Source organism: Accipiter gentilis, chromosome 12 (assembly GCF_929443795.1).
Source record: "Accipiter gentilis chromosome 12, bAccGen1.1, whole genome shotgun sequence".
NCBI lineage: Eukaryota > Metazoa > Chordata > Aves > Accipitriformes > Accipitridae > Astur > Astur gentilis.
The window spans coordinates 35,550,956-35,578,265 of NC_064891.1; the positions used below are offsets into that span (position 1 = coordinate 35,550,956).

Here is a 27,310-nt window from a genome sequence, read left to right on the forward strand (position 1 = left end):
GCTATTTTATTGTACCAGCTAAGGCAAGTTTAACTCATTACTTAAATACAAGCCAAAGGAGGCCTGTTTAAACCTAGCTTGTGGAGACAGAAAGGAGTAAGGAGAGGTGAAGTATCCTCTGTCTGCCAGATACACGTTTTTTGCAAGGTGTTCCCTATTGCATGTGTCGTGGTTTAACCCCAACCAGCAACTGAGCACCATGCAGCCACTTGCTGACTCCCCCCCCTGGCCCCGGTGGGATGGGGAGGAGAATCAAAAAGAAGTAGAACTCATGGGTTGATATAAGAACAGTTTAATAATTGAAGTAAAAAATATAATAACAATATTAATAATATTAACAATTGTAATGAAAAGGAAGATAAGAAAAACAGAGGGAAATATAACCCAAGAAATACAAGTGATGCACAATGCAATTGCTCATCACCTGCCAACCAATGCCCAGTTAGTTCCCGAGCAGCGATCTGCCCCCCACTCCCCCCAGTTTCCATACTGGACGTAATGTCCCATGGTATGGAATACCCCTCTGGCCGTTTTGGGTCAGCTGCCCTGGCTGTGTCCCCTCCCAACTTCTTGTGCCCCTCCAGCCTTCTGGCTGGCTGGGGATGAGAAGCTGGAAAATCCTTGACTTTTAGTCTAAACACTACTTGGCAACAACTGAAAACATCAGTGTGTTATCAACCTTCTTCTCATATGAAATCCAAAACACAACACTACCACCTACTAGGAAGAAAATTAACTCTATCCCAGCCAAAACCAGGACAGCATGAAGGGTAGAGAATGTAACAGCAGCCTTCAGAGTAGAAGAAGAAGGAAAAAAACAATAGAGCTAAGGAATAAAGTACAACAAACCTTCTTGCTTCCATCCTCTCCAGGATCATGCAAAGCCCATTCCTGTTGTTGCAATCTGCCAAGCATAGTGAACACCTGCTGTTAGTATCTTTTAGGATAGTTGCTGGGGTCCAAAGCAATAGAGCCATGAAATCATTCTTATTAGGGACATTTTATAAGGCAGCAATCTAGTTCTGTCTTCACATGGAGGAACAAAGTGGCTTCTGACTAGGGAACGACAAATAGTTCATACTGTCCTGCAGTATTTCTCCCTGCAGATCCCCACCTACACTCAGCTGGAGATTGATTTGTTTGTGCCGCTCTGGACAGCGTATTTCTGACAGACCTTCCCAATGGCTTTCTGACTCTGAGGTACTCCAGGTGGGTGCAGGGCCACGTGCAGCGGCCCTGTGAGCCTCCATTTAGGAGCTTTGCTGTGAACGAGCAGGGTCCGCGCTCCGGATCAGAGCACAATCTGTCCATTAGCATGACGGCACTATGAAACATCCACAAAAGCCATGAAAAATCCAGTAATTTCCCAAGAGACAAACTCTTGGTCTGACAAAGCACAAATGGTGTTTCCTCAGGCCTTAAACTAGGCCAGTGGTTATTGAACGTCACTTGGCTTCGCGTGCAGCTGAGCGCTCCCGCGTTTCTGCTCTCCCACCACGTCCCACCTGCCCAGCAAGTCCCCCAAGAAAGAGCACAGGACAGTCGGGTAGCTCCAGCAGCGCGTGCTCCGGTGCGCAGAGACACGCGCTGTGCAGCTCTGTTTTTACATGCTTCTAAGATCGCCCTCCCTGACTGTGCACCACAGGCAAATGATCGTTCGCACACAGCATAATCCCCTCTATCGCTTCCAGGTTACCAGATGGAGGGCACGGATCCCAGTAGTAGAAAACAGTGTGCTACACAGATAATTGGGAGGTGACAGGCCGATGTTTTGTTCAAGGGCTGTCACATCTTTGGCCGCTAAGGACAAGTGAAACAAATTTTTCTCTTGCAAGACATAGAAATCATACCACAAGTCGTGACAGATTTTATTTTTTTTTTTTTAATGCAGCAGGCAGACCAGGCTGAATATTGAAAACCTTAAAAACTTCATTCTAAAAATCCTTATTCCTAGGAATCATTCCTAGGACTACATCAGCAGCATTCGCAGTCTGACGGAGGCTACCAAAGGTGTGCAAAGAAACCTATGAAGACGCAGAATTTTCCTGTGAAAAACTGCTAAACGTCCCTGTGCACCTGAAACACAGATCAAAGTGATCCACAAGTGCATGGCCACTCCAGTGCCAGGTGCTCACCTCCATGACAGGAGCATGGCGGCACCTGCCCGTCATCACCCAGAGGCTGGGCTCTACCAGCAAGGCTGGGGAACAGGCTGCCCAGGGGCTGGAGCCACCGTCACACCACAGGGCCTCCGCGCCCCGGGCAATAACGCAGCCGGCTGCTGGGGCGCGGTAGCGTTGCCGGTCTGCATTGGTGAAGCTAGAGGTGGGCCCAGGGGATCTGAGAGGTGGGGGGGGGTCGCCTGCCAACAGCAAGTGCTGCTGCTGCTGGTGCTGAGCCCCCTCTCGCCCCATGAAACAGGGCTGGGACATGCGGTAGCGGGTGCCAGCACAAACCTCTCCAGGCAGCCCCCTGTACACGTAACTGTGGGGGTCCCATCACACACAGGGTGTTCATCTCAGCCTGGTCCTCCAGCAACGTCCCGCTCATCCAATCCCCTATAAATCACCTCGCCCGATGCCTTAGCAGAAAACAGCTCTGTGGGAAGCAGGAGAGCCCGGGGGAGTGACACCCCCCCCCCTCACAAACCTGGTTACACGCCAGTGAACCAAATGTGACCTCGGACACTGCCCCCCTCAACACGTTCTCCCCTTACTACCCAGGTGAAAATAGCTGCAACGCCACAGACTGTTAAGCTTCGCTCCAAAAGGGCACGCGTGTTTGTCCACCATACCGAGTTTTCACTGTCGTCTTTTTCTTTTTTTAATTTCTAATCCTTTCGCAAATACCTTGGCGTGAACCGCTGCCAGGTCAAACGCTACCCCTTGGCAACAAGGGGACCCCGAGGAAGCCCCAGCGGTGCCGCCGATCTCCTCCCCCCGCACCTGCCAGAAGAAACCGGAGGAGAAGAATCGCTCAGAGCTCTCTGTGCCTTTCAGGCAGTGAGGGCAGGGCATGGCCCGACAGCAGAGCCACCGATAAAAGCCTCCCCAGAGGATGTCCGCCCACTCCCCGTGGAGCCTGACTAACACCCATTGGCATCTCCCTGCCGCCAGCCAGCTCCTCCGCTCAACACTCGCGCTGACGAGCCGAGCGGCGCCCGGCATCAGATGCAGATTAACCACAGACAGCCCCCTGCTCTCGGGTGACGGTCCCACGCCAGGACTCACTCCCCCCACGCTCCCTGCCTCTCCCTTCAGCTGAGGCCAGCAGGCGCCCAGCAGTGCTCCGGCTCCACGGCCCGGACATTTCGTAACACGGGTCCTCAGCCAGACGGGCGGCAGCTTCCCTGCAGCCTGCTGCGGCGACGGCAGCAGCTCCGCTAAGACCACATGGCCACTTCTGGAAAGGTAAGGACAACGCGTTTCCCGTCTGCCTTTCCAAGGTGCCCTGCTCCTGGGGAAATGCTCTGCAAATGGCTCAGCCTGTGCACCAAAGCGTGCCCGCGTCCCTCTAACCTTACTCTCCCAACTCATCCAAACCCCTTTGAGCTTCTGCTTTCATACAACTGCACGTGTCGGTACCCGCGTTAGGTAGCGCGTTCGTCTCCTGTTCTGCCCAGCAGCTTGGGAATGAAAATACCGAATCGTACCGCTCTGAAAAACAGCCTCCTGCGCAGCCCCCCCCACGCTCCCGCTTTGGCAGGGAAGCACAGCTCTTAGAGCTGTGAGCAGGCTTGCAGCCGCTCACCTCCTGCATTCAACCTCGTCCCTGGCAACGCCCTTTTCAAGCTGCAAGCTGAATTTCACTCACGTCAAACTAGCTTTGGGTTGGTCAGCTCGGGGTTTGGGAGATGCCACACACAAGTCATCCCTTTGGCAAGGGAAAAAATTATCCAGTTGCCAGCCGGACGGGGACCATTCCTTAACCCCTCTTAGTTACCTTAGTTACCAATGTCTAACAAGACTGACAGGAAAGCTCGTAACAGGCATTTCCACCGGTACTAAAAGTGCCGTCCTTCTGGCCTGAAGATGCAGAAGTGCACGTGCTGCTGTCAGATCTGCTCAGTGCACCCAGGGAAAACACAAGCCTTACCCTCTACGGACTGGTCACTTCATCTTTGCATTTCACACTAGGCAGTGTTTATTGAACATCACTTGGTTTCGCGTGCAGCTGAGCGCTCCCGCGTTTCTGCTCTCCCACCACGTCCCACCCGCCCAGCAAGTCGCCCGGGAAAGAGCACAGGACAGTCGGGTAGCTCCAGCAGCGCGTGCTCCAGTGCACAGAGACACGCGCTGTGCGTGTAATTTTAGGTGATTGTAGGACGACCGTCCCTGACTGTGTGCCAAAGGCAAACTTCTCCATGCAGCTTAACCTCCTCTGCTGCTTCCAGGTTATCAGATGCAGAGCTGCTGTTGCCTGGGCCGTGGGCAAACCACTCTCTGTTGAGGAGGTGGAGGTTTCACCTCCAAAGGCGGGTGAAGTCCGTGTCAAGGTACAAACACGTTTCAATATTATTTTTTTTCTTCTCCCTTGTGGGAATTGCTCTTCTTATGGCTATACCTTGAATATACCTGTCGGGGATCTGTGTCTGCCAATAGGCCTTAACTGTCCAGAGAAGCCCTGTGAAAAATCCTTCCACGAATTGAGATAAACAGAGGCCAGATCATTTCTAAAGCTCATCATCTGCTCTTTCCTCTCCAGATTGTGGCCACGGGCATCTGTCGCACAGATGACCACGTTTTGGAAGGTTGCTTTCCTAACGTGGTCTTCCCAGTTATCCCGGGCCACGAAGGAGCTGGGATTGTGGAAAGCGTTGGAGAAGGAGTGACCTCTGTGAAACCAGGTAAGACGCACACACCAATACACGCCCAGGAGTCAGCTCTCAAAGTGGATGAGGCTGCCCAGAGCTCAGAAATTCCCCTCTGCTCCCATGTCAGTGGCTCAAAACCTGAGTGCACACTCATTGCACTGGACTGTCAGATGATACACTTTCCTGGTCCATTCCCCACGCACACGAGCGTGGCTCTGAGCCTCTCCTCCCGAAAGAGAAAGCAGAGCGTTCGTGGTAGGACGCTGCCATCGGAAAGCTCAGCAGAGACCCTCCCACAGGCAGCATCCTCAGGGCCTGCTGAGCGAGAGGCACCTAACAGGGATCCGCTTTGTTGCAGGAGACAAAGTCATCCCACTTTGCCTTCCACAGTGCGGGGAATGCAGCTTCTGCCTGAATCCCGAATCCAACTACTGCCTGAAGTCCCAGTGAGTTTGCTTCTCCTTCCCCTACACCTAAATGGGGTCAGCTGTCTCTCAACAAGTCTGACAACCCCACGGGTGCTTTGCTTGATGCAAAACAAATGCGTGTCCCTCCCAACAGTGTCTCTGAACCACAAAACCTGCTGCCTGACAAGACCAGCCGGTTCAGTTGCAAAGGGAAGCAGATCCACCACTTCCTCTGGGTCAGCACCTTTGCAGAATACACTGTGATGCCGGAGTACGCCGTTGCCAAGATAGATGCTGCTGCACCTCTGGACAAAGTCTGCTTGCTCGGCTGTGGGTTTCCCACAGGCTATGGGGCTGCCATCAACACCGCCAAGGTTGGTATTCAGGTGTGGAGAGCACAAGCAGCCCATGGCTGCCCTCGCACCCTCACCAACCCTGTGCAACAGAACCCTCCTTTTCACACTGGAGACTCACAGGGCCCCATGTCGTGCAGGTGAAACCAGGCTCCACCTGCGCCATCTTTGGCCTGGGAGGAGTTGGCCTCTCTGTTGTCATGGGCTGCAAGGCAGCTGGAGCTTCCCGAATCATTGCCATTGATATCAACAAGGACAAATTTGCCAAGGCCAAGGAGCTGGGAGCCACCGACTGCATCAGTCCTCACGACTTCAAGAAGCCCATCCAGGAGGTGCTCACTGAGATGACCGGCCATGGCGTGGACTACTCCTTTGAGGCCATCGGCCATGTGGATACCTTAGTAAGTGACATTTCAGCACGTCTCCTCCCTGCCAGCTCATTCACAGGCTCCTGTCAGGGTAAAAATTCACCCCGGTGGGCAGTTCCTTGCCTGCGCCTGCACTGCTGGGCACATCTTTGCTCAGAAAGACAGTCTATTGGCTTTGGGAGAAAATTATGTACAAGTCTTGAAACAGGCTGTCCTGGTTTCAGCTGGGATAGAGTTAATTGTCTTCCTAGCAGCTGGTACAGTGCTATGTTTTGATTTCAGTAGGAGAAGAATGTTGATAACGCACTGATGTTTTCAGTTGTTGCCAAGTAGTGTTTAGACTAAAGTCAAGGATTTTTCAGATTTTCATCCCCAGCCAGCGAGAAAGCTGGAGGGGCACAAGAAGTTGGCACAGGACACAGCCAGGGCAGCTGACCCAAACTGGCCAACAGGGTATTCCATACCATGGGATGCTACATCTAGTATAGGAACTGGGAAGTGGGGGCGGGGAATCGCCACTCGAGGACTCGCTGGGTGTCAGTCGGCGGGTGGTGAGCAATTGCCCTGCGCATCATTTGTACATTCCAATACTTTTATTATTACTGTTGTCATTTTATTAGTGTTATCATTATCATTATTAGTTTCTTCTTTTCTGTTCTATTAAACCGTTCTTATCTCAACCCGCGAGTTTTACTTCTTTTTCCCGATTTTCTCCCCCATCCCACTGTGTTGGGGGAGGAGTGAGTGAGCGGCTGCGTGGTGCTTAGTTGCTGGCTGGGGTTGAACCACGACACAGGCACTGAGCTCTCCACGTCTGCTGCACAAGACAGCATGTGTTTTCAGATTACCAGGGAGGTGCAGATGACTGCACAGAAAGAAAGCTTTTCTGACAAACTCATCACTGCATTCTCTAATTCACCTGCCTGACCCATCAGACTGCTGCCCTGGCTTCCTGCAATATGAACACTGGCGTCTGCGTGATGGTTGGGGTACCAGCTTCTGGTTCAGTGATTTCCATCGATCCTATGCTTCTGCTGTCTGGGCGTACATGGAAGGGGACTCTGCTCGGAGGTATGAAACTTAGGAAAACAGTTTAGACATTTCAGACTTTTCCTTTCACGGTAATTTCAAAATGTCTGTGGAACAGGTACCCTTCAGGGCACATGAGTAACTCTCCCCTTGAGAATGAGTTTTCCTATCTCAGCAATGTCCTCAGCTGTAGGACAAAAGACATTTTTCCTCATAGACATTATTCACTAAGCTATTGGTCACAAAGAATATTTCAAGCTTGACAATGTCCCAGGAAGCCTCTTTGAAAGAGTTTTCAAGAAAAACCCAACTAAAGAGGAGCGCTGCATTTCCACTGTATATATAGGCATGAAACATGCTAATGAACCTGTAACTGTTTCATACAGTTCCAATGCACACAACTGTCTACTCTAGCCCACTCTCATCCCAAGGAGAGGGAAATTTCTCACAAGATAAAGGCACCAGAACTGGTCACTCAGTCCTGATCCTCACAGCAAGACTACCTTACCAAAACAGCATTTCTCTGATTATTCACTGCAGGTTCCTTCTCACTTTTCTAGGTTGGAAGATGAGAGATTGTATCGCTACATTAGTTTCCAGCTATTTGGAGAAGAAATTCAACTCAGACGTGCTAATCTCGCACACGCTGCCGATCGCTAAAGTGAATGAAGGGTTTGAGTTGTTACGTGCAGGAAAAAGGTGAGACCCTGACTAGCAGGAGCGAGGTACAGCAAACGCCACCTCCACCTAAAATTCAAACAGCCCAAACGCTCTGGCAGGCAGAGCATGCAATACTGCCTTCTCAAAAAGGATCTGAGCCTTTTGAGGAAGCAGGGTCCAGAGCCGTGTGTCGGGAAGCTCTGCCATAACCCGGAGGGAAGAGCCCACGCTCAGCACAGGGAACCCTCCTGCTCACGGTTTGGCTCAGCAGAGGTCCCGCAGCCCCAGCGCTGCCCTGAAGCCACCACAGGCCCTCAGATGCCAACATCTCGGGGCACTGTTTGAAAGCACAGGACAGGTGATGGAGAACGAGAAGCGAGGGGCATCTTTGGTGACAAGAGCATAAAAGCCAAAGAAAGGAAGACGGTATCTTACAGCAGCAGCAGCAGAAGAGCTATGGGGAGGGACATAGTGCCTTAGCTCTGAGGGGTTCCCTTCAGCAGGGTTTTGAAGGCTGCCCTGTTGCTGCATGTCCCATGCAGCTGAGTTAGGAAGAGGCTGGATGAGAAAGAAGGCGGCGGGTCCTCAGGCACACCTGCCTGCTCCTGAATGCTCCCAGCCACAGCACTTGTAACTCCTCCCTTCCTTTCCACTTTTCAGTATTCGCTGCGTCCTGCTCTTTTGAAGGACGCAGCCACTGCGGGTGGAGCGGAGGGACCAGCGCAGAGATGCTCTCCAGGCACGGGCCCTTCTTGCCCCGCACCTCGCTTTGTGGGGTGCAAGGAGACAAGAACAAGGAACTCACCAACACTGGTGCCGCTGCCAGCACTCCCGCGCCCGGCTGAGACCCAGAAGGACGCCTCTCCCAAGACAACGATTTTACCAATAAAGGGTTTCAGTCAGACTTGTCCTGTGCAGTGCACTCAATCAACAGAGGTCCCATGGGGCACTAGGAGCTCTTCCTCATACCGCGGGCCCTTCCATCACACCCCTCATCTCAGCAGCGAGCAGCTGCCTTTGCCCCCTCCGTGGCTGCTGCTTCCCACCTTCGCCCACCTTACACGCTTACACCGACGTGTCTCTGCCCTATCTCAGCTGGGTGAATGCTGCACCCTCATCCAAAGTACAGCAGCAAAATGACAGCTGCTGCTGCTGCTGCTGTTCTCTGGTCTCACTCGCAGGACCACAATGTGTTTTGCTACGTGAGGTTATCCTCAGGTAAAACCTGTACTCCAGCACCTTTCATTTAAACATAAGGTTTTCTTATCCCATTACTTTGTCCTATTCTCTCCTAATTTTTCCTTCTTCAGTTCATATTTGTCCTCTTTAGATCCTCTGGCCTCCTGAGCTCATTCTGGTGGCTCTTCTCCTGATTTAGTTTTGTTCTTGATAACAAACTCAGAGAATTTTACAGACTGGAATTGGGAAGAGAAATTGCAAGTGCATTTTTGTCCCACAATATGTAAATGTGGGTGCTAGAGGTACTATACCTAGACTTCCAGAAAATAAAAAGTAAAATTCCTCCTTACATTGCAAGAGTGCAATTCTGTAGGAGCTACCAGGATCACAACCGGTCTGGCAACTAAATTTGTTCTGTGCACAAAAGGAAATGCAAGGATATGATCCTTACGGGTCCCTTCCAACTTGAGATATCCTAGGATTCTATGACAGCAAGACTCAAAATGAGCAACTGCTGTGAGATTCCTGTTCTCTATTTTAACACATTTTTCTCCCTCAACCCTTCTCCTTCACTAGGGTGAATAGAATCAATTGTACATGTTTAATAGACCTTTATCAATATTTTTGTTGTATCTCTTCAACGTATAATATTTCAGGGTAGATCTAAATCTCACATTCCTTACCTCATTTGCCTCCTCCCCCTTCCAATTTCTATGAGGGATACAATATTTTTGTCCTAATGGAAATTAAAGCAACAGGGCACCTTAAAGAATAGGGAATGACCAATCTTGCTAACAAACGCAAAGCCATACATGCTAGGATATGATCTAGTTTGTTCTTTATAGTAGAAATGCAAAAATTGTCTCTGAAACTGGTGCCCAGTTACACTGAAGACAAAAATTTAATGCTGCGGTATTAGTAAAGGCATTAATATCTGCCTTTGTCTTCTAATTAACAATTATTGAAGGGTTTGAACTATTGCAGGCAGGGGAGAAGATAAGATTTGTACTTAGCCCTCATAAGTGCATTTCAGAGTCTATTCCACAAAGTGACTTCTGTCAAATAGTCTTCCATTTTCCCACCACTTTGATACAGACAGGAAATGAACATAATACACAAAGGGGGCCGGAACACTGACTACCAAGATGAAGACAAAGACCTCGAGCCCTCCGCCTGTCTGTACAAACATCTGACCTAACAGGTCAGTTATTAAAACCTGTCTGATACGTGAATGCATATAGCAAGTCAGGATATGAAATATTGTTGAATGCAGATACACAGTATCTTCCATTAAAAAGTTAATCATTAAATCCATGCCTACGGACATACAAGTTTAATTTTATTCTCCATCTATTGATTGGATAAGAAAAAAAACATCCTCTTCTCTTAAGATATGCACAAAGCTGCACAGCAACAGGATCTCAGTATCAACTCCCCCCCATATTCACATACATTTCAAATGTTTTGCGGAGATGCCAGCTACCCATGGCACTTCACAACTGCAAGCAGGGCAGTCAGCAATTCTGAAACCTATATTGTCTTCACATCAATGTTTGGTTTGCAAGTTTGATGGAGGAGAGCATCGCATGGATGTTTTAAGGAAAAATCATATACACATTTGAAAGACCTTTTTAGAACAATTTTGTAGGCTATAAGCTCAACAGCAGAGACTGGACATGTCCTAAAAGGCATGAAACACCAGGACATGTAGCACTGTTCACATTTATGTCCTTATGTGTGAGATGAAAACATAAGCCATATGTAATGGAATGTTACCTAGGAAGCAGTTGAATGTTTTCATTATCTGTCACAGTATTTGTAAAATTTGTTGTTTTAAACTTCAAACACTAGCAACCACATGGGATATCAGCCATACACCATTTGTCCTCTGGAATTGTTCTCCAACTCTTGCACAATGTAGAAAATCAAATGGTAATCACAATCAACTAAAATAAGGCTCAAAAGCTGTGTAAGGTGGGTCAGTCTGAACAGCTTAAAGAATATTTTTGTTTCCAGCTAAGCACTAAAACATCAGTCCACTTTCAAAGCAGACTAAAAATTGCAAAGCACATGAAAGCAACTAGTCCTGGCGAAGAACCACATCTTTGCTCAACCAGATCTAGTGAGTGAACGGACAGGGTAAGAGCCACGAAGGATGTGTGAATCAACCATAGAGCTGAGTGTCTTAAGCATGAGTCTACAGAGCAATGCCTTCCTGCTTCATGAATGCTGCATTTTTTTCTGATCAGGACTAATCTTTTTTGCATCCTAATGTTAACAGATGTCTTTTGATTTTTTAGAAATATTAATCTATCATATTGTTCAACAGCTAAAGAGTCGAGCTCTGCTCACTATGGCATTCTAAATGGTTCCTGATCCAAGAAGGGTTTTTACATCACTATTGGTAGTCTTCTAGGAAATTATCCCATTCCTTAGGCACACAAAAACGTCCTTTCAGCCACACGGAGGGAGGATTCCTTTCTAGTGGACAGGCTTTTTCTAGTCTATCATTTCCTTCTAGACTACAGCTGGTGGGATCGTGAAGGTCCTCAAGGCTGAATTATGCATGTGGAAACTTACTTTCACCACAGACAATAAGAATTCTTGCACAGCAGGCCTAGGAATGGGAGAGCGACTGGCAGAAGGATGAACTGGCTTACAGTGCTGGGCTAAGCAGTTGAGGGTGAAGAAAAAGGGAAGCATGGAGCAGAGAGGTAGGGAGAGAACACAGGTCTAAAGAGATGAAGGATTCAACACCGAGCAAAGATTTTTATTTTAAGTTGAAAAGAGCTCTCACTGCTTTTTCTAAGAACATGCACAATTTCAAAGCTATTATCAATATATGGCATTTCTGATATGCTGGTGTCAAGTGCACATGTGCAACTAGGAAAATCTGATTCTCTTTACTGGCATTTGACCATATCATCTCCATTTTCAACCTCTTCATCCACCATCTTTCTGTTCCTTTATCAGTCTCTCCTGGGCAGCAGCTTAAAGTTGAGTATATGGTAAGTCTAGTGATTCATACAATCATGGAGTGGTTTGGGTTGGAAGGGACCTTAAAGATCATCTAGTTCCAACCCCCCCGCCATGGGCAGGGACACCTTCCACCAGACCAGGTTGCTCAAAGTCTGATCCAACCTGGCCTTGAACACTGCCAGCGAGGGGGCATCCACACCTTTGGGTAACCTGTTCCAGTGCCTCACCACCCTCACAGTAAAGAACTTCTTCCTTATGTCTAATCTAAATCTCCACTCTTTCTGTTTAAAGCCATTACCCCTTGTCCTATCACTACAAGCCCTTGTAAAAAGTCCCTTCCCTGCTTTCTTATAGGCCCCCTTTAGGTACTGGAAGGCTGCTACAAGGTCTCCCCAGAGCCTTCTCTTCACCAGGCTGAACAACCCCTACTCTCTCAGCCTGTCTTCATAGGAGAGGTGCTCCAGTCACCTGATCATCTTCGTGGCCATTCTCTGGACTTGATGCAACAGGTCCATGTCCTTCTTATATTGGGGACCCCAGAGCTGAACCCAGTACTCCAGGTGGGGTCTCATGAAAGTGGAGTAGAGGAGCAGAATCACCTCCCTTGACCTGTTGATCACGCTTCTTTCGATGCAGCCCAGGATATGGTTGGCTTTCTGGGCTGCAGACACACATTGCTGGGTCACATTGAGCTTCTCGTCAGACAATTCTAGCTGTTTTCCATACCACGCATAACAAACACGTGCATTCAATATTTGAATGTGTGGCATTTCTTTCCAGAGTAGCAATGGGTAGGACACATTGCTCTTTGGAGTGGTTTGCATTATTTAGCTTATCTGTTTCAGTTACAATTGTATTTTAATCAATTCCACTGCTCAGTTTCTTTGAAATAACGAAAAGACTATCTCTTCTAGAATATAAATGCAGACTCAGCAGTCTAAAACTACCATCAATAAAACACCAGTAGATTTATGCAAGATATATTTTAACCCAGAAAAATATTTACTACTCTGTCCCAGCAACGAGTTTATATGGGCAATGAGCCCATATATGAGATAGCAAAAATGAAAAGGAAACAAATGGGTTTGCTCCATAACATGTACATGGAGCATCGGAGTATCAAACATTGTTCTCTACTGATGCTTACATAGTGTTAGAGATGAATGTAGACAGCACCCAGCTCTGAACAGACTGTCACTTTAAATATTTTCATTTTCTGTTTGAGTATTTATGACTCTGTACTGTTTTCTTATACTTGAGAGATGACAATCATACACTATTTCTCATCAAGTGTCCCACTTCCAGGTCTTTCACATTGTAGAATTAACAAAAACACAAATGTCAATCAAGCTTTGCTTCTAGAACCATGTAAACTAGCACTATGTAAATGTAGTTTATTATCTGAATAATCCTTTAGCATTTATTTTAAGTTGAATACTCTGAGCTTTGACTTATACAAATATTACAATAGCCACGCCAAATACTCCAGCAGGGGATATCAATATTTTTAAATACAACCTACTTCCCATAAAAATCCAATACATCATAAGATTGTTGTCATTTACACCACCACTTTAGAGAAACTGATGGTGATGTGCACTTCTAGCAATATCATTCATATCCTCAAAATGGTAAGCAAGTAACTCTCTTACGATGCTGATCAAATGTGAGGTTTTTTAACATCCTACAAGTTATTTAAAAACCACAATCTGCTGTGCATAAAATAACAAAACAAGGCTATTTTAAGCAATGAACTCATCTGAAAACAGAGCTCGGATGGTTCTTGAGAGACCATGTAGATGAGCTTTTTTCCCAGTGCAGGATCAAATCTCTGTATCATTCCTAAGGGATAACTTGTGCTCAGAGGCCTCCAAGGATGATCTATTCCATTACCATTTCAAACTGTATCATACTGTCAAAGTTAATCTCCTCAGAGAGACTAAATCTCCTGCTCAACCTATATAGATACTTTTTAAGTTCCTGAAGACTGTTGCTATGTCTACTCTCACTCCTCCCACCGTGAAGCATTACTTCCCATCTTGTCAACTGCGTTCCTGTTTCCACAGCCACTATGTTTGCCTTTCCTCGGCTCCCAAATAGCAGGATATCGCTAACTCACGTTCACTTTGTCATTCACTATTGTTTGCAGGTTGTTTTTTTCTGCAGAACTGCTTTTTGACTTGTCACTTGCCATCTATGCTGATCACTACACTCAATTGCATCCCAGTTCTTTAAAAGCATTCCCCCAGACTGTCAGGATCATTTTCTAACCCTCTCTTTCAGTGTGCTTGTAACCCTCCTCCTATCTGCACATTTAATGAGTGTACTCTACTCCAACATGAAAGTCACATAGTAGAGCTGACTCTGCTATGGACTGTGCCCAACAGCTTTAGGGAGAGGAAAAAATGAAATACATTTCATATTACAATGTTGATCTATTTTTTTTTGTTTTAGCCAATATACTGTGGACTGAACTTCTCAAATTTGCCTAGTAAAATACAAAAGGCACTATTCTATTTACACCTTAAATGGAAAGATTGTTCCATATTATATCCCCTTGTGGAATATACTTGAAGTTATTTTTTTTAATAGTGCCACTAAAATACTGTCTGGAAATATAAGATCAATGAAATTTTCTAGCATAAACCTATACTTTGCTGCAATCCCAAAGTCCCTCTGCAAAAAAAAAACCCCAGATGTCACTGAAGCAGCATCAACTTCAGCAGCTGGAGAAAACGGCCATTGTATCTCACTCAGTACTTTCTAAATCCAGTGAGCCTCTCTCCAGTGTTTAATTTCCAGTTCACTGGATTAGTGATAAGTGGCAAAAGATTCAATAAAGATTGGACAGTGGAGCATTCAAACTGCATTTCTCCAGAAGGACTTCTGTCATGGCTCCCATGGGGGACCATCAGGAGCCTGCAGTTATGGGTGAGACCAGGGAAAAAAAAACCTCATTGCAGACAACACTCATCCCATTGGGTGCCTGTTCTACAGTAACACTGCAGATTGTCAGTCTCTTCTCAGGGAATCTGTTGCTCAGCCTTAATGATTTATTGTAACTATGTTGACTGAGCAGCCAATAGGGACTTTGGTGAAGTGGCAGCATGAATATATTTTTATATGTATGCATGTATAGTACATATATATTGTGTATATCTATATTGAAGTTTGCAGAAAGCATGTCTTGATTTTGCACCATCATATACAGTGATGCAAACATTGGCTGGAACAATTTAGTTACTTCATTGTCAGATTTGGAAGCATGCCTGGCTATGAGTATACTGTGTACACAGCCTGAATGCAAGTTGTTTATACCCATATGGATGGGTAGAAAACACCCTTCCACAGTAAAATCACATCAGAAGCAGCATCTGGTTGAGAAAACCTAATGGAGTTACCCTCCAATCCTTTCAGTGTTGACACCCCTCCCATGCCTCATAGTTAGCACTGCTGCCTGACCTTGTCTTTTCTTTCTTAATACGAACTTCTAGCACCTCTATCCCCCATTCCTCCTGCTCTGCCTTTAGAGCCAGGGACTGCTCACAACATCAGAGTCAAGGTGTCCTCAAAACTCTGCTTGGAGCATCTCTGTTTTTGAAAGCTCCTAGTTCTCATAAATTCATTTCAAGGTCTCCTACAGGAGAAGAAAAGCCTGCTTAGGGCATCCAAGTCATAAGCAAGAAGTCAATAATTACAGGTGTACACAGAATCTCTGTTTCACAGAAATTATTTATAGAACACTACCACAGAAACAGCCAACTCATCTGTTTTACAATGGAAATCCTTGGAACTGCCCACCTCAATGAGTACAGCTCTCAGTAGCATCATTTACATTTTATTTGTATATAACACAATTTACCCCTGTAGAACACGCAGCAGAATCCCTTTACCATGACTATTATGAAATACACAACTTGGGAAACCTGGCTGGAAACACAGGTTTCATGTTCCAAGTGAACTGGAAGAAAAACACCTCCCAGAGACAGAAAAAATTCCCTTCCTTACCCAGCACCATTACCAGGCAGCACTAACAACAACATTAATATGGAAACTGAAGCAAATTATATCAAAGTCACCTATACTGTGCATGGATGGCTTGTGTTGTAGCTCCTGACAGGACTGCAGATAAGGCTTTAACCATATCATGTTCAGATGGACCCTCCTGTGTTTAAGTTTGTGCCCACTGCCTGTGGTCCCATCATTGGGCACCACTGAGAAAAGCCTGCCTCTGTCCTCTTTGCGCCCTTCCTCCATGTCCCTCTTGTACCGGGGAGCCCAGAACTAGACCCAGCACTCCAGGTGTGCCCTCAGCAGTGCTGAGCAGAGGGTAAGGATCACCTCCCTCCACCTGCTGGCCATACTTCGTCTAATGCAGCCCAGGACACCACTGGCCACCTTTGCCATAAAGGCACACTGCTGGCTCATGTTTGACTTGATGTCCACCAGCACTCCCAGGTCTTTTTCTACAAAGATGCTTTCCAGCTGGGTGGCCCCCAGCATGCACTGGTGCATAGGGTTCTTCCTCCCCAGGTGCAGGACTTTGCACTTCCTTTTGTTGAACCCAATGAGACAAAGGACAGCATGTCTTTTCAAATCTAAGAAATATAAATTTCCCTTTAGTTTTTATTTAGAGGCTTTGGCATCCAGTATTTGAGGTGAGTCCAAGGGAAATAAATAGAAACTCACACTGCAAGTATATTTTTCAATTAGTTGGGAAAACTGTGAACCACAATGTTTTACTGAAACACTATTCTTTTCCTATAAATGCTAGATTCTAGCCTTAGCCATACTATTAGCCTGGTGTGAGGTCATACTGTGGTCCACAGTTGTTGGTATCAAAACCTCTTTTTCCATGGTTTTAGTGAGGTGTGAAGGTGCGTATTGTAGAAATTAACCAGTTACAGCTCATAACGATAAATACACAGACTACAGAAATGACACAAAGCAGCTCGCTAGGAATAGGTTAGTTACTACATAACACAGCCAAACAACAAAAATGTTTCAATAATTTATCTCTTGCACAGATGTGTTAGCTTCAGTTTTCAGTTATTTGGGACTAAGTTACCAGGATGAACAAGTAAAGAACTTCTGTATCACCATGTTCAAGGACAATGAATTCAAACTGGAAGAGATGCAAAGGCATGCTACTAGCAGGGTCAAAGAAAAGAAAGCTGCAATGCTAAAAGAAACTATAAGCATGTGGCTTACCCAGATTAACAAAAGGGAGGGTAAAAGGATACGGCTACCTTCCAAAAATAAATTAAGGGTATAAACATTAAACATGGGGAAAACTTTTTGCAGTAACTGGCATTGCTTGCACAGGAACAAGTGGGGGAAAGTAGCCTAGAAATTAAAAGAAGACTAATCAGATCAAACTATTGTAAATAATCTTAATGGCGGTAACCCCTCCTGTTTTTAACACAGAACATGACAGGTTTCTGATAAGGGCTACATGATACAGTTCCTACAGTAGCAAAGGAATAGACTCAGATTTATTGCAAGTGCATCTTACATTCAATCAGAGCATTTCAAATAAGCAGCCCCTCAGGCACATCATTTCATGCACAACACTCTCATAGAGATCTGCTGCTGTTCCAGGCACTGCTCCATTGATCCTGTCCTGCCTAATGAGCTGTGCAGGATGATAGATCTCTAAAGCATATGTGAAGGTCTTTGCCGGTTCCTGTGAGTTCTGAGGGGAAATATACTAAGCACATACTTATTTCTCCTAATTTCCTTTCCTTCCTTCTGTGTTTGCTGTGTGATTAAGGTTTTACAAAGCCTAAAGTAAAGAGAAGCCTAGCAACCATCTAGATAGTCAGCAGAAGCAACTCTTCTGTCAACAACCACTTAAGTTTTTTATCTGTGAATAAACCCTTTGCATGAACACTTGAATGCAAATGGCTCTCTCTCCAGAGGTGGCAGTTGCTCTAACTGAGAGTACCCTGGGACCTTGCCATGCAAGCAACACCACTTCATAAGGAACAGAATTAAAAACACTAAGAGCAATTACTCGCTGACTTACTTCGCTATACTAAGATACTCTCACCAAAATTTGTATTTAAAAATACACTTGTTAAATGATCGATGTCTAAGCCATTGATCTGGATTTTGACCTGCAGTAAACAAGTCAAATTGTAACAGCTGAAATCCTGGTAATGTTTTTACTTGAATTGGATTTTCTGCTGCAACACTTAAGACTGCTTGGTTTAGATACTTGCTACTGATTGTTACACACAGTAAGAAGTCAGTTATGGTCCTAGTCTGGATCACGTAGTTTACAGAACAAGATAAGGCAGTGTCAATTAAATTCCTGATCAGACTGGCACTTATCAATTATCACCATGTGCTGGGAAAAAAGAAAGGCTTTAAGGAAAGCAATATCATGTGATGGTACAACATGGTCTTACAGCACAGCTAAAACATGGCAGAAATGTAAGGATGCTTTTATCTTCATACACGAGTTGCATGACGTATAAAAATGGTCACCAATTTCAGTGGGAAATGACACGCATTTGACACTTGCAGGTACAAAACTCCCTACTTTTCTTATATAATTCCTCACGAGTATTAGGACCTGGGCTGATAATTTTTTAATTTTTTTTTTTTCAGAATTCTCAATTTCATATTTTGACCTGTACCTTAGAAATACTCAGTTACCTTCATTTTTGTTTTACTTAGAGGCAACATTCCTTTTTCTCAGTGAAAGGGTCAATGTTTCAAAGACGTGTCAGTAACAACACTACTAGTAGCTTTATGCCAGTACTAATCTGATAATATTACCCAAGTCGTATTTCCCAAACTTTGCACAAACTGAGATGGAAGCCATATTCCAGAACAAACACAGCACAAATTTTCTTTGAACTTAATTAAACATCTGCAATAAAGGCTGGTTATCTCTTGAAAACATTCTTTGTAATAAACCTGCTGACAGATTTTCTGCTCTATGGGGTTTAATAAATGCAGGAAGGGTCTTAGTTTGTTTTAATTTTGGTAAGAATTAGGAAAGTACTTATTTTTGTTTTGGCTTTCTACACATCCTTTGGGCTTTGCATGCTAATGCAAGACAGAGAAAGCCCTCTGTTGTACATCAGAATGTCTGTTTTAGTAAACACATGAGTTTCAATAGAAATGCATATAATTTTTATCCTCTTCTCTTTTTTATCACCAGAATAGTATTAACAGCATCTCTTGTCAGCCAGTATTTTGCTATTCAAATCTCTGTAGTTCCTTTTCTTGCTTTGAGCAAGAATTCATCCCCTTTAGCAACTAAGCACTGAGGCTTATATTGATGTACTTTATCCGTGTATAGATGGTGATAAGCAGATGATAATGTGTTTTGGCTTTCACACGCAAAATTTATGTTTCTATTATTATGTTACATCTGTGTTTATTTACTGAACCAGTGCTAAAGCTTTTATGTGGACTTAAGTAAGTTTCTTGAAAGCTTCCAGGGCATTTATGTCCCAAACATTAATTCTTAAAGAAGTCATGGAGATTTTTATAAATCCCTAGATGATTAAAAAAAACTGCAATAAAAGAAAGCTGGGTTACAATGGCACGGTCTGAATTTCTCAGGTGAAATCTTATTGAAAAACTCAGTTCAAATGGAGAAAACTGTAACTGGCACCTAACTTGCAGAAAAAATAGCCTTTTCTCTGTTCTGAAGGAATTAACAATAACTATAATAATAATTTATCAAGAACACAATAGAACTTACTCATGTTAGAGTGTTATACCAATGCTTGCAGTAGCAATTTTCAGAAATTTAGTTGGTGTATTGTCATTGCTTTTGCATTTTCGAGGGGCTTAGACTAAATGTTTTGTTTTAGTAGTAGTGCCACAAACCATCAGTAACTTAAGTTCAGCTCCAAAACAGGACATACATGGAGTTTAGATACTTGCATTCAAAAGCAACATCCAGAAAACCCCTTTACTCCCTAACAGGCTGGAAGAGCAGGCACCTAACTTCAATATATCCTATTCCAGTTTTGATCTGACAGTTCCCAGGTTTGCCCTTTCACCAGAACTGCCCCAGTTCCACAGGTTCTTCCACTGACACTGACAAAGCATTGCTCTACCAATGCAACGTCACTCAGTAGTCCTACATAGGAACCGCCAGTCCTTGCCCAAGACCAAAAGCACATCATGCTAGGCACTCTGAATACAGAGTAGAAACGCATGCCCTGCCCTACAGAGTTGTACTGGGATGGAATTAGCTTTCTTCATCGCAGCCCATATCTTGCTGTGTTTTGCAGCTGTGACCAAAACACCGTTGGTAAGACACCAATGTTTCAGCGATTGCTGCGCAGTGCTTGCACAGTGACGAGGCTTCTCTGTTTCTCACTCTGCTCCCTGCAGCAAGCAGGCTGGGGTGGACAAATGGTTGGAAGGGAGTACTGCCGGGACAGCTGACCTAGATTGACCTGAGGAATATTCTGTGCCATATATAACATCATGCTCAGCAATAAAAACTGGGAGGTAGTCTTTCCAAGGTAACTGTTGCTCAGAGACTGGCTGGGCATCAGTCTCCTGGTGGGAGGTGGTAAGGGATTGCCTTTGCATCACTGATTGTTTTGGGTTTTTTTCCCTTAGATTTATTAACTATAAGCACACACATTCATTAATTGGGTAAGCTTGCTCTCGCCGTTCACAAACATTCAAAACTTAGAACCCATTACAGTTTTGTGGAAATAACCTTTGAGGATATTATTAGGGCTGTTCCTGGTAAAGGAACATATGTAAAGGGACCCAAGATGGTATATAATACCCAGTGACTTATGGATACTGGACAGCACATTCCATGTAGATCATTACCAAATATGTTGTTTATTTAAATATTCTGTCAGCAATGTATAGAGTGATGCACTGTAACTAGCCTTCATTTTAAATTACTTTAAGACCTTACTATAATTCAGTCCAAAAGTGTTTTTTTTTTTCTCCCAGGAACTTCAGAAACTGAACTTACAACTCAGAAAATCTGCAAATTTTGTACTAGAAAACAAGAGTAACAAAATGACACATGCTTCAAGAATCTAAATCTAATTCTAAATAATCTTTGGTATCCAGGAGAAAGAAACACAGAAACACAACTTGGAAAAATACAAAATAAAAAGTAGACACAAAAAAGGATATGTATTCTATTTAAAATGTAGATTCCTTCACAACAGTGTTTCAGCAGTTAGTATATTTAGTAGAGGCCTGACATTTCTAGAAGTGATTATCAGAACAAGGCCATTATAAGGGTCTCCCATTTGCCTCCCAGTTTCTTAAAACACTGGATATAAAAAGATGCGATAAAGCATTCAGACTTGCAGTTTATTAGGAGTCACACACCTGCATACAACAACAAAGAAATTTTTCATTTTCAGAGTGTAACTGGATGTGTAACAGCATTTAATGTATCAAATATCCTCTTTCCAGGATATTACTAAAGCCATTTGGGTTGTCATCTCATCAAGCAAAAACTAAACCATGTGATACTTAAATTAAAAAATATGCAAAGTTTTGTGATTTAGTTGACCCCTTAAAAATCAGCAATTTGTGGAGTAACACTTGACTGCTAACACAGCAATGAAGGTACCCTGACCAAACACTACTTTTTAACCAAAGCTCACAGCAAAGACAACCAAAACCCACCACTAGCATAGATCTGCCATTTAACTAGTAATAGGTCTGGTGCTTTTCTTCTGTTCGGCAGGTATCTCTCAAAAAAAAAAGTGGATTGTTGGGGCATGTTTTATACAGTATTCAGAGTATTCAGGTTATTAATACTACTGTGTCAGTATACTAGTGCTCAGTGTGGTGGGTGTATGTAACCTGGACAGATACAGAATACTCAGCATCAGTTAGGCACTTGAGAGATGTTATATATTCAATGAATTTCCTGTACTCATGAAACATTCATCAATTGGATTTAATAGCCTTTGTGAAATATTTATGTGGCTGATAAGGCAAGAAAAGCATCAGGAAAGAAAGTGTGACCACTGGCTTGAAAACTAAAGTAGGGAATCAGGCAAAAAATCAGGGAGGTGTCTAATCTTGGGTCAAATTGTTTTTTCTTGTAACCTGATTTATTAATTAAATTCAGTTTGTTCACTGTTACCAGAACTTGGTTTCAGGGGTATTGTTGCAGGTTGGAAGGGCTTAGAGAGTGTACCAAAGCTGGTGTTTAACTATATGGCAATGAAATTTTATTTGCATGCCTTGGTGTCATATGCATTGCCACTTGACAAAAATCAATGATGCTTTTGACCTTATGATTGCAGGAAAGAGGTAAGTTATCAAGAAATCAAATCTACCTTACACTGTTCATGAGGCATATTTTAATCATAGAAGCTGAATATTTTGCTGTCCTATCCTATCATCTTGGATGCATTTAAAAAGAAAAAAGAAAAAAAAAGACACATCTTCGAATGCTCCAAGAAAACCTCATTCCCACTGCTAATTCATATCTAAAAAGGAAAATTAACATGCAGTCAATGAGGCTATGTACTTCCACAGCTTTAGGTAGCTGGTGCTGAGTCTTTATGAGGAAAGCACACTGAAGTCTGTATTCCACCTTCAAACTGAAGTATGTGTCTGGACATTTAGGCAACAGGAAGAGAGTTTCAAGAGGAGTTAGCCTACAGAACCTAGGGCTTTGTACATCTACACCCCAGCTGACTGCAGTAACTTCGAGCGAACTTCTACCTTGCTGGAAAAGCTTCATTGCTGAACTATATAACCATCATAAACTGACAGGATAGAGTAATAAGGTTTTCAGCTTATATAATAGAAAATATGTGGGATTGGAGCTGACACAAGAAGCATTGGGTGGGAGAATCATTCAACAGGTCACAGAGGTCTCTATTGAAGGATGTTTGAAAATACTTTGTCTTCACAAATGTTTTTGTCTTACTCTCCTTTAGTGTGACTTTATCTGGGTCAAGGACAATTTAGTGAAGAGCAAGGGAAGAAAACTTCCCCAAATTTCTCTTCAGCATGAGGACAGTTTCTACGGGGATACAAAAAAGCTACTGAGCCAAGCAATTAAACTATCACCTTCACAGCCTGCCAAAGGAGAGCAATGCTACTAAGCTGATGAACAACCTGCAGCAACAGGATTGTTTGAAGCCCTAATGGAACAGGAACATCTAAAGACAATAAGTGAATACTATACATATCCAAGTTCCATATACCAATGTTTTGTGTTTGTGGGCCGGGCTTTTTTCCTAAGTTTAGAACAAACTTTTATATGGTTGATTTTCTTTGTTGCAGCAATCTAACTGTCCTTCTTTTCTAAGGATTGATCTCAAATTTTTGAAGACTGTCACTTGAACTTAAGCCTTATTTTTGGCTGGTCCATTATTTAACAAATTGATTTACTATTTAATATTTGATAAATATATATTAAGAATTAATATGTATTTTAAAAAGTGCAGCTCACACAAATATGGAATGGTTAGCATTGAATGGTAATAAGGTACAGTAGCTAGCACTATATTTTTTGAAGCATATTGTATAAAGCAGTAGATAACTTTCTTACTATCATGTAACATTTATATATGCATACATGGATGTGGTTTCATTTTTGCAAATGCTGTTGTACTTTTAATATATTTGCAGCACCAAGTCCCACAGAATATTACAGCACAACTGTGCAAAATCTTCCCCAGAGAACAGGATTGCCACTGTGAGCAGGTCATTCTGCTAAACAGACCCTGCTTTTGGTGCTGAACATTGGACCCATAGCACAACAATGCCTTTCGACCTCTTTTGAGCAACTCTTATCCCAGTCCATAGCCCTTTGAACTTCTGGAAACCCCTCAGCAGCGTGATCAGCAATTACATGATGAACACACAAATGAGGCATCAAAGGTTAACACATTCCATCTTGTCTGCCAATTTACAGTAACTTCTGCACATAGAACTCACTTCGCCCTGCTATAAAGGTTACCTATAATTCTCTTAACTACTTTTTAGGCATAAAACAATAAGACTGCAGGTAATGAGATAACACCAAAATAACTCATTAAATGTTTGAATTGAGTTCTAACACTTCCCTACCAAGAAAACACTACAAAGAAGTTCCTCCCAATAAACAATACGTTTCCCTAATCCTGCATGTGCGTTTGCACAGCCTTAATTTTATACCAGTGACAAATCTCAAAAATAGTAATCAATTAGCCTAGTAACTCTGTCATAAATAAAAACACATAGATAGATTTGTGCACGATTGGAACAAAAAAAAATATTTTCCTCGTTGAGAAAGATCTAAACCTAGATGAAACAAAATTTGATTGCTATAAAATAACTCTGCCTGAAGTCCATTGTAACTTCCACTTTACCAATTATTTTGAACTGTCGGTACCTGAAAAATTGTGTAAGCACTTCTGCACAGTGACAAGCTCTGTCACTATAGCAGTGCCACCTGGTGGTTACCTGTCCCTGCTGCCCACCAGCTTCTGAACATGCTGGAAGAGTTTGATTTCTGCACAGCTCAGGCACCTGCCTGGACCAGATCAGACACCCGGGGCCGAGGTTTGCCCTGCGCAGAGCGGTGTGTGTGGGCAGACGCGTGGGCAGCTGCCGGCTCCACTGGACGTTCTGCCACCCCCATGGTTAAGCTCTGCTACCAGCCGCGACGTGACGAGCACCAGTGGGAAGCTGTTCAGGGGTCCCTTTCCTCGAGCCAGCAAATGCGTTACTGCTAACTTTTCAGTAACTTGGAGATTCTCCTGCCTCTTTGATAGCCACCACTAACTGGGCAGGACTTCAAATTTCAGCAGGTTATTAGAGAGCTCCTCAAATTCTGCTTGATTCCTAAAACATCACTGGTTTCACAGCTGACCAAATAATTACGTTTGAAAGACTAGCAAAGACATTTATGCACACCAGAAGAAAATGCTGTCAGGTGCAAGCAAGGACATGCCAGCATAACCCTTCTTCCACTTTTATCTTTAAAATTTCCCCTGCATAGTTAGTTTAATATTAACGTATTAGAATCAGCACATAAAAGACCAGGTTTTTGTGTTTTGATTTTCATCGAAAGCAAATTCCTGAGAGAGAATATTTAATCACCAAGCTCCCCAAATGACTTATTTCCAAATCTAAAATATTTAAAACCTTTCAGTACCTCAGCCTCATGTACCTCTGCTGCAAAACTGTCACGGTCACTTTCATACTTATTTTGAATACATCTAATTAACCTGGGCCTTCATTTTGAAAAGTTATTTTACTTTAGTATACTTTAGTATTATACAAGGATTAATTAGTGAAATTATTCCTAAAGTTTTTCCTTTGGAACCAACCATTTCTTGAAATACTGGATAATATTTTAAATTTATATTTGTATTTACAAAACCAGAATATTTTAATTAACTAAGAATTATCCAAAGAAATATCAACCAGCTTTGAACATTTTAAATGAAAACAATTTTGATTTTTTAAATGTTTCCATTTTTCAACCAGCTATATTTGTACTTTACAAAAATAAACTGATGCTGATTTGAAGAATGACAAGAATTTCTCATTTTTTTGAATGTTATGCAAGTATTATCCTTCAGTACATCATAGAAAAATGTAGGAAACTTAAATCAGAATTCAAAAGGATGGCTTTGAGAGCAATGCCCCACAAAAAGACTGCTACACTGAAGCATCTACAGCTGAAACCTGTGCACAGCTTATCCCGGGTTTAATGGGGTTGTTCTGATTAAATGTATCTATTAAGACCACTTAAATTACACTGGCTTTATTTGGCAAACTGTATTAATGGGAGAAAAACTACCTCTGGGTCAATCTAGCACCATTTCTCTTTGGGGAAAATAAACCAGGCAACATTTGTGTGAATGCATTTCAGTTTTGCATATGGGTAGGCATGTCAGTGCCCTCCAGCCTCTCTATGCTTCGCCAATCTGTTCACCAGCGTGTGAGGTTGCAGCTAGCAGTTACAGTGCCTAACCATCACCTCCTAGTTCTGATGGTGGCATACGGACAGCTTCTGCTGTTGGCACTCACGCTGCCCCGGGACAAGCACCCTAGCAGATCACTTGCATCTTCTTTCAGCATATACTGGCTGCCAAGCTTGCAAGTGACTTCTTGCCCTGCATCTTCTTGTACTTCAAAGTCAAATTAAGATACAGAAAACCCTTGCTAAAAACTAATGCCTCCAGCGTGGGCACAACAGTACAATCTAAAAAAAAAAAAGGGGGGGTGGGAGGGGAAGTAATGTAGATCCCTAGCTGTTTTGGGCTTTTCCCCCTACTCGCCACACAGAACAGAGAACATCCTCCAAGCAAAAACATGATTGAGAGGCCTCTCTCCCACCTGCTCACAGTGCTTCCAAGCCCTCCTCTTTTCTCAATCCAAACTCACGTTCCTGATGAGCATGTAACATCTGTTAGAACAACACCAAAACCAACCCAATGTAAAAGCCACAGTAGCACTGGGAGCCCTCACCTACAGAACTTATACATATAAACCTGAAACACACCTGACAAAGCATAGATAGTTCAGTCAAGAGCACAGTGTGGTAACTTCATTTACTTGCATGGTACTGAGAATAGAAAGAAAGTTGTGAAACCACTTACCATGTCTAGGGCCTTCCAATAGTACAACAGCAACACTGGAGGCAGCATCACAAAACTGCAAGAGAAGGAAAAATGAAAAAAAAAAAAAAACTGAACCACTTTAATCTCTGAAATTGGACAATGAGCATTAAGGAGTTATGATTTATGTATCTGTGCTTTGGTCTACCAGAATCAGTACCTGCAGTTTCCAGAATGTCAGAGATACTAACAAAAGCAGAGCACCTGCAGAGTTTAGCTAAACATAAAAAGTCTGGAGGTTTTTTTGGAAGCACTGACAAACAAGGAGTGACCAAGAGCATGAAATTCATGGGAGAGGTGGGCAGAGCTGAATTTAACCAAGGAAATGGACAAGGCCTGCTTTGATCTCAACAAGAAGGTTTTAGCGGTAGCCGGTGAACACAAACTGAATTAACTAGTGGAAAGCCTCGAGAAGGCCATGGAACAGACAGCCTGATCACACGTCCTTTCATTCCTTCTCAACACCTTTCACTGTACGTGAAACCCATATAGCACTCTCACTGCCCAAATTACCTTCCAGCTAGGTGTCAGCTTTCCTGAACCTACAGATTTGTCATTTATGTTATTAAATGCTCCGTAATTTATTAAATGCTAGAGTTGTTTATGTTGCGCTATTAAAGGTTATTTTTCCCGAAGCTGGTGCTGTTGTCTAACTGTGGTATTTGCTGAGCTTTGTTAGCATGTCACTGGAAAATAAAAATTCCATTTCTTACCGAGGGGGGCTTAGCTACACCCTGCAATTCCTCAGGCACCAGCACCTCTCACGTAAAGTCCCACAGCCCACGGCAGAACTGTTCACCTGATCTTAACCTCGTCTGCAGACCTCTCGAGAAGCCCTTCCTACCCTGCCTGGAGGAAGACGGTTCTTCAGGAAATGGAAGAACAGTGTGAGCAGGTTAACGATCCCACCTTGTAGCAACAGCCCCTTTGC

General features: G+C 43.6%; 1 protein-coding gene and 1 long non-coding RNA gene across 2 annotated transcripts; one reads left to right on the forward strand and one right to left on the reverse strand.

Annotated features, from left to right (window-relative positions):
- Nucleotides 1-473: 473 nt before the first annotated feature.
- On the reverse strand, nucleotides 474-27,182 carry LOC126044768 (uncharacterized). Its single transcript, XR_007507774.1, has 3 exons — nucleotides 27,093-27,182; nucleotides 26,362-26,416; nucleotides 474-904 (listed from the first exon to the last, which is right to left on the reverse strand). It is a non-coding gene; the product is annotated as an uncharacterized LOC126044768 (long non-coding RNA).
- LOC126044758 (alcohol dehydrogenase 1) lies at nucleotides 2,987-8,556 on the forward strand. Its single transcript, XM_049814914.1, has 9 exons — nucleotides 2,987-3,410; nucleotides 4,394-4,495; nucleotides 4,705-4,846; nucleotides 5,172-5,259; nucleotides 5,375-5,594; nucleotides 5,714-5,974; nucleotides 6,877-7,012; nucleotides 7,531-7,669; nucleotides 8,291-8,556. Exons 1-9 carry the CDS (start codon nucleotides 3,393-3,395, stop codon nucleotides 8,313-8,315), a joined length of 1,131 nt encoding a protein of 376 aa, XP_049670871.1. The 5' UTR covers nucleotides 2,987-3,392; the 3' UTR covers nucleotides 8,316-8,556.
- Nucleotides 27,183-27,310: the final 128 nt, after the last annotated feature.

Excerpts from the sequence above, each read along its gene's own strand:
- LOC126044758 (XM_049814914.1), top strand. Across the intron at positions 5,595-5,713 it reads CTGCCATCAACACCGCCAAG|GTGAAACCAGGCTCCACCTG; the intron begins GTTGGTATTCAG and ends CATGTCGTGCAG. Across the intron at positions 7,670-8,290 it reads TTGTTACGTGCAGGAAAAAG|TATTCGCTGCGTCCTGCTCT; the intron begins GTGAGACCCTGA and ends TCCACTTTTCAG.